General features: G+C 43.6%; 2 protein-coding genes across 2 annotated transcripts in view; one reads left to right on the forward strand and one right to left on the reverse strand.

The window, feature by feature from the left end:
- snap91a (synaptosome associated protein 91a) overlaps positions 1–3,469 on the reverse strand; it is a gene marked incomplete at both ends in the record, with an annotated part of 54,960 nt that extends 51,491 nt beyond the window's left edge. The window contains one exon of the mRNA XM_083642574.1: positions 3,340–3,469. Coding sequence (XP_083498700.1) covers positions 3,340–3,469 — 130 coding nt within the window. The remainder of the gene's footprint in view (positions 1–3,339) is intronic.
- Positions 3,470–11,463: 7,994 nt separating this feature from the next.
- Positions 11,464–15,327, forward strand: part of LOC310781925 (uncharacterized protein) — an 84,113-nt gene continuing 80,249 nt past the window's right edge. The window contains exons 1-3 of the mRNA XM_083642567.1: positions 11,464–11,556; positions 11,714–11,882; positions 13,571–13,690. Coding sequence (XP_083498693.1) covers positions 11,752–11,882; positions 13,571–13,690 — 251 coding nt within the window. The 5' untranslated portion in view covers positions 11,464–11,556; positions 11,714–11,751. The remainder of the gene's footprint in view (positions 11,557–11,713; positions 11,883–13,570; positions 13,691–15,327) is intronic.

The raw sequence follows: 15,327 nt of genomic DNA on the forward strand, positions 1-15,327 counted from the left end.
TACTGGTTTTGATCTGCCCGTAAGAACAATGAATGGACATGTAAGAGTGGTTTCTTTTAAGCACACCATGTGAAATTACTATCGTTCGCCTCGCCTCCGTCCGTGTGTCACACTCTCACAGCACCACTGAGAACGAAGCAACAGAGAGAAATGATTCGCTTATTTGATTGGCCGAGTAGCATCACGTGTGATGATTTACAGCGCATGCATTGGTCTGTGAGCTTCCTGGCAGATAAACCAGTAGTACCGTAAAGACTATAAAAGCATGTGCCGGTTCAAATAGAAACGGTCCGTGAAAATGTAAGTTATCAATGATTTGTAGGTTATAGGGCTCGGTCCGGATAGGACGGCGTTTCGGTCCGGATGCGGACCAGAGTCCGGACTTTGAGGATCGCCGATCTAGACTCCACAGGGAGATATATCTGGCTGCTGCTCATGGCTGATGCAGCTCTATCTCAGTATCTCCCTGTGGTGTCGAAGCGCCAAATACAATTAACAATACCTAATTCTCATCCTATTTTCTGTAATGCATCATTCATTCACTATTGTAATAAATATTTTCATTCACTGGTATCTAGTCTCTCCTGATTGAACTGGCTGTCCCATCAGAATCAGAAGATTTCCGGAGCTAGAGAGGGTTTGCATGCTACAGTACAAGTTCATTCTGACAGAGACCAATGATGTTAAGCGAGAGCGACCAGCTACTATGTTTAGGGCAATGTTGACTCAGCACCGAGAGACATCAAAAGAATGCTGACACATCTTTGGCACGGGTGAGCTTTCCAATTTGTTGTGTGATAATTTCATATGGATCATAAATCTCTCTTCTTTTTTGTTTGGATGTCAGGTGACGGACTTGACTGATTGATTTGTCCCGCTGGTTTTGAGTTCAGCTTGCTGCTGTCATTTTCTCTGTTTTTACATTGAGGCAATAAAACATCTACAGAGTGGCTCTCGTCATGTGGTCTCAGGGTGGACTGCTGGTCTTATCAGGCTGCCTTCATGAGCCTCTGATCATCATGCTTCATGATCAGCTTCATGAGCCTCTGATCATCATGCTTCATGATCAGCTTCATGAGCCTCTGATCATCATGCTTCATGATCAGCTTCATGAGCCTCTGATCATCATGCTTCATGATCAGCTTCATGAGCCTCTGATCATCATGCTTCATGATCAGCTTCATGAGCCTCTGATCATCATGCTTCATGATCAGCTTCATGAGCCTCTGATCATCATGCTTCATGATCAGCTTCATGAGCCTCCATTGGCCTAAATGTCAAACATCCTCCTTATGTGAGACCAGATTCCACCTCCAACCAAGGACAGCGGGTGTAAAGGAAAGGTCAAAGGATTTAAAGCCCCAATCAGTAACTTTTTCACATTAATATAACAGCTTTTTAGTCATTGAGGATGGTAGAGTAACAGGGAGAATGTCACCTCTATTGGTCACACACCGCCCTCCAAAGGCCTCTCCTGGGACTGAGCAGTTTGCTGCCTGCGTCCCGGTGGCAAGATGTGGGCATGCGCTCTACAGCGGGAGCGTTGTGTTCCTGGAAACAAGGAAGTAACTCGATGCGGATTTGCTACGAAAATGACGTTTCATGTAACTATGGATTATTATTTCATGACGTGGTGAGTACCCGATGTCACAACATGTACATAGAGCTTTCTGGCACTGTGTTTTGTTGACTTTGAACGGCGATATCGATATCGATACTATTGCACCCAGCGGGTGCAGTTTCTCCAATAGCGAAACTTGGAAAAGTTGCTGAATGGGGCTTTAAGTGATACGGTGGTCAGGTGGTGAATTACTGATTGTAGGGGAGTCTATGGAAAACCTGCTGCATCAGTGACATGCTGCATACCATCTAAATGTACAGGAATATGCACACACATGGAGAGCTAGTTTTCAAACATCACTACTCAGTAAGTGACATTTATTTGACGTTGTGGAGTGCTGTTTTGAATGGAGAATTATTTGTCCGCACTCATAGAACGGATATGGCTCTGAGGCCAAATGTTAAAGTAACTCTGATATAGTGTTCATGACATACTAGGCCTAGTGTTTATGGAAGTGTTGGCACACAGTGTTGTGTTCAGAGAAAAATCAACACTGACAGGTTTGCTCCTGTACAGCTTTCCCAGTGGTCCCGCTAGATTTATGATGGCAAACAGTCCAACAGTAGTCCAACAGTAGTCCTCAACAGTCCAAATTTGGTGTGAATGCTCACTCTGGATTATGGCAGAAAATATTGCAGCATTATGCCTTTTTCCAGGACATACTTTTATGCTGTTATATATTAATCATTTCTTTTCAGAGATGGAAACTGACATCAAAATCAGATTAGGATAGAATCTGACAGCGCCTGCCCACCTTTTGTGCCACCATAGATGGTAGGGGGGAGGGGTTGTGGGGCCTTTGACCTTTTATGCATTCACCAGCACTGGGGCAGGAATTGATTATTCAGTATAGCTATGCCTAAACCAGGGAGGGAGGAAGACAGAGAGAGCGAGTGAGAGAGACACAGGGAGAAGCAAGACTCAGTCGGTGGGACCAACAGCTACAGGGTAGGAAATTAGCCAGGGGCAAAGACAAAAATGCCCCAAGAAATCTCAGAATGCCCCAAAAAACATAATCAAGGGGCAAACATTGCCTCCAAGATTTTGATCAATTTATTTTCATTCAATTAAACCATCTCTAACATGGACACACTCAGCACCTGCAAGCTGGTTCAGTGGAGGACATTTCAAAATATTTTTGAAATGTCCTCCACTGAACAGCTATCTTTAAGTCATGGTGCTCCCTCTGGTTCTATGCATTATGCTCATCTGCCATCTGCCAAGCACATCAGGGAAAGAAGCCCTACTGTAGCCTATTGGTGTGGCTCCTTCGATTATAGTCTACTGTAAATCAAAATGCCTCCAAGCAGTGTTCAAGATTCAAGATGTTTCACAGTAAGTGTGTGTGTGTGTGTGTGTGTGTGTGTGTGTGTGTGTGTGTGTGTGTGTGTGTGTGTGTGTGTGTGTGTGTGTGTGTGTGTGTGTGTGTGTGTGTGTGAGAGAGAGAGACAGAGAGAGGGGCACACACTGAACCTGGATCTCAGGGAGCGGCACACACACACAGGAACGGATGGGGGGGCAACCATCACGGTGCGTGGCCTAGTTGGCCAGTAAGTGATAGAGGGAGGATGGATGGAGGGTGGGAATTAAGGGTAGGCCTGATTGATAGATAGATAGATAGATAGATAGATAGATAGATAGATAGATAGATAGATAGATAGAAAGATAGATAGATAGATACCGTATAGATAGATAGATAGATTGATAGAGTTACTCACATTCCATGTGTTTTTTCTTGGGGGCTGTCTGTTCATGTGTGGTGGCTTTGCACACAGCCCGGGACACCTCGGAGCCCGTCAGGCTGTACTGCGCCGCGGCGATGCGGTCCGTCAGCGTCTGGCCTGACATCTTCTCTCTGTGGAGTCCAAACTCGACTAGCACGCGTCCAATCCGGTCCTACCCTACCCCGCCACCCCCAAAATGAACCACCAGCCGATCCCAGCTAGCTGCCCTCGTAAACGACAGAGACGGCCACTACTACTGCTATAGGGGGGGGGGGGGGGAGCCCACAACCTGGATTTAATATGGAGCAGCTGCAGCCCACTTTCTATTCATTCAATTATAATCGATCAGGGCGACATTAGTCTTTCTAGTAATACTGGAAATGCTGCGGATTCCCACTCCGTTATGGGATCTGCACCTTGTTGGTTTCTGGAACAATCATGGACTGACTTTCTCCCTGGAGCGACAAGGCCATCCTTTCTTGGGGGGGTCTCGTGGGTAACTGAGCGCAAATTATCTTACTGTAGGATAATAGCACCTAACATTATATTAGACCTAACTTACTGTAACGCCTTATTTCTCGGACAGCCTCGCTTACAAAACGGTCCGGATGATGCTCGTCGACGCCTCCCCTGTATTCCTCCTCCAGCCTCCTGGATGATAATCCTCAGCAGCGGAACATCAGCGCCTGGCAGCTGCAGCCTCCATGCATCCCTCCTCGGCCCACAGACAGACAGCCTGTCTGACACCACCGCCGGCGATGCTCGCTTCAAACCGCCTCGGTCGGTGGAGGCGTTTTCAGAGGCTCTGCATCCTCTCTTATTTATTAATTAATTTATATTGTCTCATCTCACCCCGCCCCCTCCTCTGAGCCAGGTCACGAGACAGTAGCCTACCAACCCTGCTGCTGCTGCTGCAGCCTTCCTCTCCACTCATCGCGAGATCTGCAAGGGGGCGAGAACGGCCAAGCAGGCTGCTGATGGGTTACTAAACACAGCCATGCTTGATGTGTCTCATCATCATTCTGCTGCCATTATGAAGGTCACTTTAGGGACTGTTGTTAGTTATTGAGAAGGGGGGGAGGGGCGGGGTCACTGGAGGGATTTGGGGCGCTCTGAATTAAAAAGCTGTGACCCTTCTCTGACCGAAATATATTTTTCCTTGAACCTCCGGACCACAAGTGATTGGAAAAACATGATTGACACTCCCCGACACTGCGGTCACGCCATCCGCACTTTGGGGAAGTGTAGTCGCGCTATCTGCACGTAAAATTAATTGAGCGTCTACTTCGCTTCGTACGGTAAAGACAGAGCCGTAGAGGACACTAGGTAAAGAGTGGGCGAAGCCCTCATGGTGCCTTCAGGTACGCCTCGTACACTCAGAAACAGATACTAATGGCCACATAGCTTGTTGTAAACAGCACAGATAATGTTTTTCTTATCATTTTCCCCTGTTGAAATGCATACATCTGTCATTAAGGCTACTTTATTGTTCTTCAAGACAAAAACTAATATGCACATTTTCATGAAACTTGGTGGAAGGGTGAAGCATGGACAAAGGAAGAAGGCATTACATTTAGGTACGGATCTATGTCAGACTGACCTCATGGTGGCGCTATAATAGCCCTCTTTACATAGGCTGATATTAAAATGTCCATGAAAACATACAATTTGTTTTCTGCAAACTCCACCAGATTCTTGCTCAGTACTCCCCACTCTACCTACCTGATGATTTGCAAGTGGTTTTACTCCAGCATTTTTGAATAATCCAATGGCAAAGTCATATCGCTACAGTCTATGCATAATATGACACATTGGCTCATTATCAAAAGGCCATGAACACTTCAAATCAATTTGTTTCCTGCAAACTCCACCAGATTCTTGCTCAGTACTCCCCAGTCTACCTACCTGGTGATTGTCAAGTGGTTTTACTGCAGCATTTTGGAATAATCCAATGACAGTCATATAGCTACATTATGCATAACCTGACATAGACTGATTATCAAAAGGCCATGAACACTTCAAATCAATTTGTTTCCTGCAAACTCCACCAGATTCTTGCTCAGTACTCCCCAGTCTACCTACCTGGTGATTTTCAAGTGGTTTTACTGCAGCATTTTGGAATAATCCAATGACAGTCATATAGCTACATTATGCATAACCTGACATAGACTGATTATCAAAAGGCCATGAACACTTCAAATCAATTTGTTTCCTGCAAACTCCACCAGATTCTTGCTCAGTACTCCCCAGTCTACCTACCTGGTGATTGTCAAGTGGTTTTACTGCAGCATTTTGGAATAATCCAATGGCAGTCATATAGCTACATTATGCATAATATGACACATTGGCTCATTATCAAAAGGCCATGAACACTTCAAATCAATTTGTTTCCTGCAAACTCCACCAGATTCTTGCTCAGTACTCCCCAGTCTACCTACCTGGTGATTTTCAAGTGGTTTTACTGCAGCATTTTGGAATAATCCAGTGGCAAAGTCATATAGCTACATTATGCATAATCTGACATAGACTGATTATCAAAAGGCCATGAACACTTCAAATCAATTTGCTTCCTGCAAACTCCACCAGATTCTTGCTCAATACTCCCCAGTCTACCTACCTGGTGATTTTCAAGTGGTTTTACTGCAGCATTTTGGAATAATCCAATGACAGTCATATAGCTCCATTATGCATAATCTGACATAGACTGATTATCAAAAGGCCATGAACACTTCAAATCAATTTGTTTCCTGCAAACTCCACCAGATTCTTGCTCAGTACTCCCCAGTCTACCTACCTGGTGATTGTCAAGTGGTTTTACTGCAGCATTTTGGAATAATCCAATGACAGTCATATAGCTACATTATGCATAACCTGACATAGACTGATTATCAAAAGGCCATGAACACTTCAAATCAATTTGTTTCCTGCAAACTCCACCAGATTCTTGCTCAGTACTCCCCAGTCTACCTACCTGGTGATTGTCAAGTGGTTTTACTGCAGCATTTTGGAATAATCCAATGACAGTCATATAGCTACATTATGCATAACCTGACATAGACTGATTATCAAAAGGCCATGAACACTTCAAATCAATTTGTTTCCTGCAAACTCCACCAGATTCTTGCTTAGTACTCCCCAGTCTACCTACCTGGTGATTTTCAAGTGGTTTTACTGCAGCATTTTGGAATAATCCAATGACAGTCATATAGCTACATTATGCATAACCTGACATAGACTGATTATCAAAAGGCCATGAACACTTCAAATCAATTTGTTTCCTGCAAACTCCACCAGATTCTTGCTCAGTACTCCCCAGTCTACCTACCTGGTGATTGTCAAGTCGTTTTACTGCAGCATTTTGGAATAATCCAATGACAGTCATATAGCTACATTATGCATAACCTGACATAGACTGATTATCAAAAGGCCATGAACACTTCAAATCAATTTGTTTCCTGCAAACTCCACCAGATTCTTGCTCAGTACTCCCCAGTCTACCTACCTGGTGATTTTCAAGTGGTTTTACTGCAGCATTTTGGAATAATCCAATGACAGTCATATAGCTACATTATGCATAACCTGACATAGACTGATTATCAAAAGGCCATGAACACTTCAAATCAATTTGTTTCCTGCAAACTCCACCAGATTCTTGCTCAGTACTCCCCAGTCTACCTACCTGGTGATTTTCAAGTGGTTTTACTGCAGCATTTTGGAATAATCCAATGACAGTCATATAGCTACATTATGCATAACCTGACATAGACTGATTATCAAAAGGCCATGAACACTTCAAATCAATTTGTTTCCTGCAAACTCCACCAGATTCTTGCTCAGTACTCCCCAGTCTACCTACCTGGTGATTTTCAAGTGGTTTTACTGCAGCATTTTGGAATAATCCAATGACAGTCATATAGCTACATTATGCATAATATGACACATAGACTGATTATCAAAAGGCCATGAACACTTCAAATCAATTTGTTTCCTGCAAACTCCACCAGATTCTTGCTCAGTACTCCCCAGTCTACGTACCTAATTGATTTGAAGTGTTCATGGCCTTTTGATAATGAGCCAATGTGTCATATTATGCATAATGTAGCTATATGACTGTCATTGGATTATTCCAAAATGCTGCAGTAAAACCACTTGACAATCACCAGGTAGGTAGACTGGGGAGTACTGAGCAAGAATCTGGTGGAGTTTGCAGGAAACAAATTGATTTGAAGTTTTCATGGCCTTTTGATAATCAGTCTATGTCAGATTATGCATAATGTAGCTATATGACTTTGCCACTAGATTATTCCAAAATGCTGCAGTAAAACCACTTGAAAATCACCAGGTAGGTAGAGTGGGGAGTACTGAGCAAGAATCTGGTGGAGTTTGCAGGAAACAAATAGATTTGAAGTTTTCATGGCCTTTTGAAAATCAGCCTATGTAAAGAGGGCTATTATAGCGCCACCATGAGGTCAGTCTGACATAGATCTGTACCTAAATGTAATGCCTTCTTGCTTTGTCCATGCTTCACCCTTCCACCAAGTTTCATGAAAATGTGCATATTAGTTTTTGTCTAATTCAAATAAACAGACATACAGACAGACAAATGGCACCACAAACAACCTCATTGACAGTTAATTATTAAAAATGTTGTCTTGAAGAACAATAAAGTAGCCTTAATGACAGATGTATGCATTTCAACAGGGGAAAGTGATAAGAAAAACATTATCTGTGCTGTTTACAACAATCTCTGTGGCCATTAGTATCTGTTTCTGGGTGTACGAGGCGTACCTGAAGGCACCATGAGGGGCTCACCCACTCTTTACCGTGCAGAGCGAAGTAGACGCTCAATGGATTTTACGTGCAGATAGCGCGACTACGCTTCCTCAAAGTGCGGATGGCGTGACCGCAGTGAGAGGGGAGGGGGGGGGATCACGCCCACACATGAAGCAGCCATACCGCTCCTATGACAACCTAGAAACTGGTGAAAAGTCCACGATGATGGGGTCGCGCTTATACCGGAAAACAACTTTCACACTCCAAGGCATTAGACCGCTTTCCGGTCATTTAACGGTAAAAAGCGCATGTGTGAAAACGGCTTATGTTACTGCATGCTGCAGATCTTTCTCTGGGTCTGGGACACTTTCCCTCAGCCAGCTAGGGTCGGAAGTGAACCGTTCACTTGGCCAGTGATTGGCCAGTGGTGTATTCAGTCTTCCCCAATCAGTAACGACTTTGCGATCAGACGACAGGGGAGGCCCAGCCCATTTTTCTAACCACTCTCTCATTGGTGCTACGACCTATCACTCATTCAGTTTCAACCCCCCTAGACCCGCCCTCAAACCCCAGAAGTAGCTGTGAAGTGGCACAGACTCATTTATGTAGTATGCGGAGCGCAGCGATTCAACGTAATATTTGAGTCTGGGGAGAGTACCTATCGCCTAGCTTCCTAACTAGATACTTGATTAATTAGCTATCTCATTTTAATATCGGTGACAGAAAGATAACTCATTTCAGACGTCCTCATGCTTGAAGGTAGCATCACACATGACAGGTCGCACTGGTGCTGTTTTCATTGAATAGACAGACTTTTCTGACCAAGCGTGATCAAGTTGATTCCAAAATATTCTTCAAATATGGAAGATTATTGTATTGTATCTGCTGTCACAGAAGGCTTTTTGAAAATGGAATCATAATAACAAGCAAATGAAAAGCAATTTAACAAGCGTGAATCCGCCATTGCTGCAGCCAGTCCCAGTTATCATGTTGTCACAATGTGATTCGTGACAGCCATCGATTATTGTCATAGACATTGTGAGATCATTATCAATGATGATGTCATCAGTGATGATGTTACGGACGGCTCGGTTTTATAAATAATAATGGTTCGTCTAGGGGTATTTAGCACCAGGCAGTGGGTCCGGTCCGTATGTAACATGTGAAAGAACAAGAATACCAAGGGTATCAACAGTTGACAGGACAACAGTTGACACGGACAAAACAAATGCTACAAACAGATACGCTACCATAGGCTATCAGCTGACATACACGCCGCCACGGCTCGGGCCGCCATCTTCAGTATGGAGGACACACAGAGAGAAAGCCCGATGACGTCCTCTACGGAAGCCCAAAGGAGAAGGGCTTCCCTCAATATGAGCTAATCTCACCTCATTTGATAAACAGCCAATGAATATGAAACATAAATATCGATCCTACATGAGCTGACGGGGTGACCGTAACAATGTCATTAAATGTCACTTGAGCAATGGAATGACAACAATAGCAAATGAAAAGCAAGTTACCAATGGCTCTGTGCATACGTGATTTGTGACAGACATGGAGTATTGTCATAGACACTGTGAAATCATCACGACATTACATCACCGATGACATCACAAATGCTCCAGTGACGTCACGGATGACATCACTCACTGATGACATCAGAATTGTTCAAGTGACATCACTCAGAAGGCTGACTGACTGACAACCCTGAGGACAAATGACATCATCAGTGGCTGGCACGGATGACGTCATCAGTGATGCCATCAGTAACACACTTTGAGGGGGTTCTGTGAATGTTTTTATTTATTATCGGCAAGAGAAATCCCATCTCGTTAAAACATCAGAACTTTTTTTATGTTGAAGGTTAAGAAATTCTACCAAAAGTGCATTTCACTATTGACTAGTTTCACACAACTTTAGCACAAAACGATTGTTTTTCAACTTGCATTGATATAGCTAGCTAACCACATATAGCATCAGAGTCAACAACAACTAGCTATGTTAAATTGCTAATTGCTTCATCTCTGTATCATTTTGAAATCCCAGCTGAAAAGCTGTGTGATGGGGGTGGTGCTGGGGGTGGGTGGGGGGCTGTTCAACCCACACAAAACATTTGGAAGTGCAACTTCCTACATGTTCTTGCTGCGTCTGCACAGGAAACAAAAACAGGTCAGCTGAGTTCTTATAAGTGAAAGTAAAGTAAAATGTGTCGCAGTTAATTCAGACAGTCTCCATTTTGGGAGCAGAGCAGGAGGGAGATGGCTGGTGAGTGTTATTACATTATTATTCCTATTAATATGTTATTTACAGATTAAACTAGTCACCTTTAGGTGACAGTCGCCTTTTCGATCCCATAATAGGGCACTTATGCTAAGTGAATGGTTTCTGAGTGGTTGTGTGTCTCTGCCCTGGCTGTTAGGCTGCTATCTGTCACCTTTTTCCACTGTCTGAGTGAGTTCATCTGTTGATTGTAAAAGTCTCTGAGTCAGTTGTTACTGATCGCAGGTGTTTTACTGCGTTCACCTGCTTCTTTTCCTCTCTCTCAAAGTAACGCTCATAGAAAAGATGTAACAGTGAGATAATGGCGTCAGTAAAACAAAGAGGGAAGTTGATGTGGGCGGTGGCCCTGTACTTCACAGAAGGCCGACATGACGCAGTTTATTAAACCGTTGATTTGCTCCACTTTGTGTCTCAAAAGAGAGAAAACATTTCTCTCTTTTGAAACACAGAGTGGAGGAAATTATTTTGGAGCAGTATATTTTCTCAGAAAACGTAGTTTATTGACTTTCTGCAGGCAGATCAGGGCTTCAGAGCAGGATGGGAAACGGACTACTTCATATTAGGCCTACAGAGAGCCTACAGAGAGCCTACTGTACTGTAGCCTACATGCGGCGACTCTCCTGCTTGTCCTCCCCTGCCTCTCGTCTCTGAGGGCGGGCTGATTTCTCACAAACATGTACATGTTCTGCACATTTTTGCAGTGGTTCTCAATCTTTTTACATCAAGTGCCACCTCAGAAATGATATGAATGTGTGAGAGGGAGGGAGGAGTGTGGTACCCATGCCACAGGTTGAGAACCACTGTGAGAGTAGGTAACACCAGACAGTATCCACCCTTAGAGACTACAGACAGACATTGGATTCAGTTCAGTTCTGCTTGAAAATGACTTTGACAAAAATCAAATTTTCTCATTCGTGTCGATGAAAAAAGATGAATGAAGCATCATTAATGGAGTGTGTGTGTGTGTGTGTGTGTGTGTGTGTGTGTGTGTGTGTGTGTGTGTGTGTGTGTGTGTGTGTGTGTGTGTGTGTGTGTGTGTGTGTGTGTCACATTGAAATAGCACAGTGGACAGTAAGAGCAGTGCGGTGGGGGTTGGTGGCCATTCAATGTCGGCGACCGGAGTTCGATTCCCAGTGTTTCCAAAGGACAACCGTGAGTCACATAAAAAAACACACACATGAGCAAACCATTTCCCTAACCTTAACCAAGTTGTTTTAATTGACTAAACTTGACCATACCATTAACCCTATCCTCAAGGAAACTAGTTTTACTTGCCTAAATTTAACCAAACACCCCCCCTCCCTTCCAGGGTAACCGGGCTACCTCAGCCTGACTGAAGTCCAGAAGATGAGTAAGAAGGAGGAGGAAGAGGGGGGCAGAGCAGAGTCTCCAGTACCCAGCTGTCTGTCTGTGAAAACTGACTGGTCTAAAGATGGTCCTCCAGACTTCAGTAATGAACCTGGACCTTCAGACATAAGGTAAGAGGACTGTTATTCTGTGAGCAAAGACATGAAGGAAAGAAAAATAACTGCTCACTGCTAGTATAGACTATAGAAAAAATAAAGACTATTATTTCATTCACATACCCCCTATCTGTGTCACCTGCTTCAGCCTCTGCCTGTCACTCACAACACCCGATCCTCACTCCACATCCAACTAAAAATAAAAAAAATAAGAATAACATAAAATAAGAGAAATTGAAAAAAGGGAATTTGGATGGGTGGAATTCAATATAAGAGAAAAGTTAAAAACACACACATCCAGGTCGAATCCGGCAGGTGCAGAGCTGGAGAGAGGCTGGAACAGTGAATACATAAAACAGCTCGCACACTGCAAAGGCTCCAGTGAAAAATATTTATTGCACCGTTCTGGTTACGTTTTGAGCAGACTGCTCTTCATCAGACAAGTGAGACGCCATCTTAAATACCCTCATGGTCAAGTCACATGACTCAGTCACATGAGTACAGTCATGTGACAGTAGAGTATACAAAGGAGAGTAGAAAAATACATATAACATTACAGTACAAGTGAAATCAATACATGTGAAGTGAATGCAACATCAATGTTGTCAAATCAAGTGGAGCGAGCAGAGAAGGAAACTGTTTCCACAAAACACACAATCCCTGAAGCAGGGAAGTGTGCACAGATAAACAAAGTTAGCTGCTCAATGTAGCAATTGGAGCAACAAGCAATACAATCAATAATCAATAATCAAACTGGCAAAGACGCTCATTAATGCACATTGATGCTATTTTTAGTAATGAGTTTCAAAATGGATAATACTGGATAAGTGTCCTTGCAGAGGAAATACAGACAAAAAGCATGTCTATCTATATATACAGTATATACATAAAATCATAGGAGGAAGACACTCTGTAGTGTCACCCAAATACCACAGTCGGGCTTGTAGGCCGTCATCAAGCATGGGAGGAAACTAGAGAGGTGCCTCTATGTGACCTACACAAGGTGCAATGTGAGCAGCCAAAAGCACAGGTACAGACTGGCCTGCCATGGGAGAGAGAGAGAGAGAGAGAGAGAGAGAGACCACAACAGACAACTCAGATAATGATACAAACACAAAGAATTAGTGGTGTAGCACTTAGTTACAGAAAGGGGCGGATGTCCATGTCCTCATTGAGGCCCCTGGGAGACAGGGTGTCAAGAGTGTCAATCCAGAAAAGTTCATGTTTCACAAGGAGAGTGTTGATGTCCCCCTCTACGTGGGAGTTGAACGTGTTCAATCCCGGTGTAACTGAGAGATGCAACAGTGTGTTTGGAATTCAATATAACGCACAGTGGCGTCATTTGAGCAAAAGACCGATGCCTATATGGACAAAGGTGTTCCCTACTATGAGCTGACGTCACCTCCTTTGATAGACAGCCAACAATATGAATATAAATATGTATCACACACACACACACACACACACACACACACACACACACACACACACACACACACACACACACACACACACACACACACACACACACACACACATGGGCTGAGAGGGGCGGATTGTAACAATATTAAAGTACAATATTAAAGTACACGTAATGCCCAAAAAATCAAGAAATTAAGAAAATATTAGAATATGAGAACAAAACATGAATTTAAAGTTGTCTGTCTTCACTAGAACTATCTATAAAACATTTGTGTTTCCAGAGGTCAGCACCACAGGCAGAGAGCAGAGTCTCCAGTACCCAGCTATCTGTCTATGAAGAGTGACCGGTCTAAAGCTGATATTATGAACTTCAATAATGAACTTGGACCTTCAGACACAAGGTAAGAGGACTGGTTATACTGGGAGCCTACCTGATGGAATATGATTCAATGAGATTGTATTTATGAAATTGAAATCAACTAGTAAGATATCTTAGGAAAGTCAATGGAAAGAGAAAAATAACTGCTCACCGCTCTACAAAGCAACCAAAATGGATATTTATTTGGATTATGTTAGCCAGAAATTGATTATGTTAGCCAGAGCAGCGCTTGCCCCTCCCTCTTTACCACCACTGAGGTGCCCTTGAGCAAGGCTCTTAACCCCAAACTGCTCCAGTGGAGCTGCTCAGTGGCCAGCACATCAGACTGTGTTGTACTGGTCAGCTTCCAGGTGTGAATGTGCTTGTGATTTTATTCACAGTTTTCAGGTACATTTATGAGTCAAGTCCTACATACTGAGGTCATCATAGTTATCTACTTGGGGATCAATATATATAATGAGAAACAGTCAATTAGGAAAGGGGAGGGGACTTAAATGACACAGCCAATCAACCGGAAAGCCTCTCCTGAGTCAAACAAGTCATCACTCATGTGAATGTGAGTTTGGATCAACAGATACAGATGATGAAAACCAGCCTGGCAAAATGTGTAGAAATGTCTGCAACAGATGACAGACTGAGCTGTTCTACCACTAGAACATAACAAGGCCAAGAAACATGAATGAAAAGTATGTACAATATGAAAGTATAAATACATACAGTATGAAAACAAAGGAAAACATATAAACACTAGAGGGCGCTCTGTAGAGTGCATACCTCCACCAACCTTTCGACAAAATGTTGTGGTGTTACGTGAATCCGTTTGGAAGTTAGGTGCCTCTTTGTGATTGGCCATGCCCATTACCATGCCCCCTTTTTACCAGTGGGCGTGGCAAGTTAAGCAGATCTAAGTTGGGCCATGACCAGATTTTCTACAAAGTTTCGTGAAAACCCCTCCATAACTTTTTGAGATATCCTGCTGACAAACAAACAAACAAACAAACAGACAAACAGGGGTGAAAACATAACTTCCAGGCCAACTCCGTTGGCGGCGGTAACGATAACATTTTTAAAACTCTTAAGCATATTGTTACGGTCAGGGTCACTAGTTTGATCAATAACAATAATGAAGCTCATATCTAGGGGCTAAACTAGCACCGGTGGCTCCGTAACATAATAGAACAATGCTGTTATCAACTGAGGGACGCTTGCTCACCTGGAGCTGGCTTGTGTAGTTGTGTCATGCGTGTAGTTTTGGAACAAACATTTGACAAAGACGTAACAGAAAGAATCCCTAACAAACAAATAGGCTGTGATCATCTAGCAGGCTGACAGACACGCTGCTTAAAGTGGAACTGAACCCGTTCGTCACGTGCGTCGCAGTCCCTTTCAGACTGAAAACATAACTTGTCTGAGATCACAGGTCATAGTAATATGTTGATGATTTTATTTGACAATTCTGGGATCTGGATTGGGCTTTGGCCAATCCTGGCGTGTTCGCCTCCAAATCGAGTGGGATTCAGCGTGTTGTGGCGCTCTCCTCGGGAAGAGCCTGCTGACGCGAGGTTAGTGGCTGAGTGGAGCAGCAGGCAGCCAGCTGCCTTCGTGTTGCCGAGCGGAGAGTGCAGTCCGTCGGCCTGGAATCTTCGAGGTGCGACCCCT

Source organism: Poromitra crassiceps, assembly GCF_964638095.1.
Source record: "Poromitra crassiceps genome assembly, chromosome: 1".
Taxonomy (NCBI): domain Eukaryota; kingdom Metazoa; phylum Chordata; class Actinopteri; order Beryciformes; family Melamphaidae; genus Poromitra; species Poromitra crassiceps.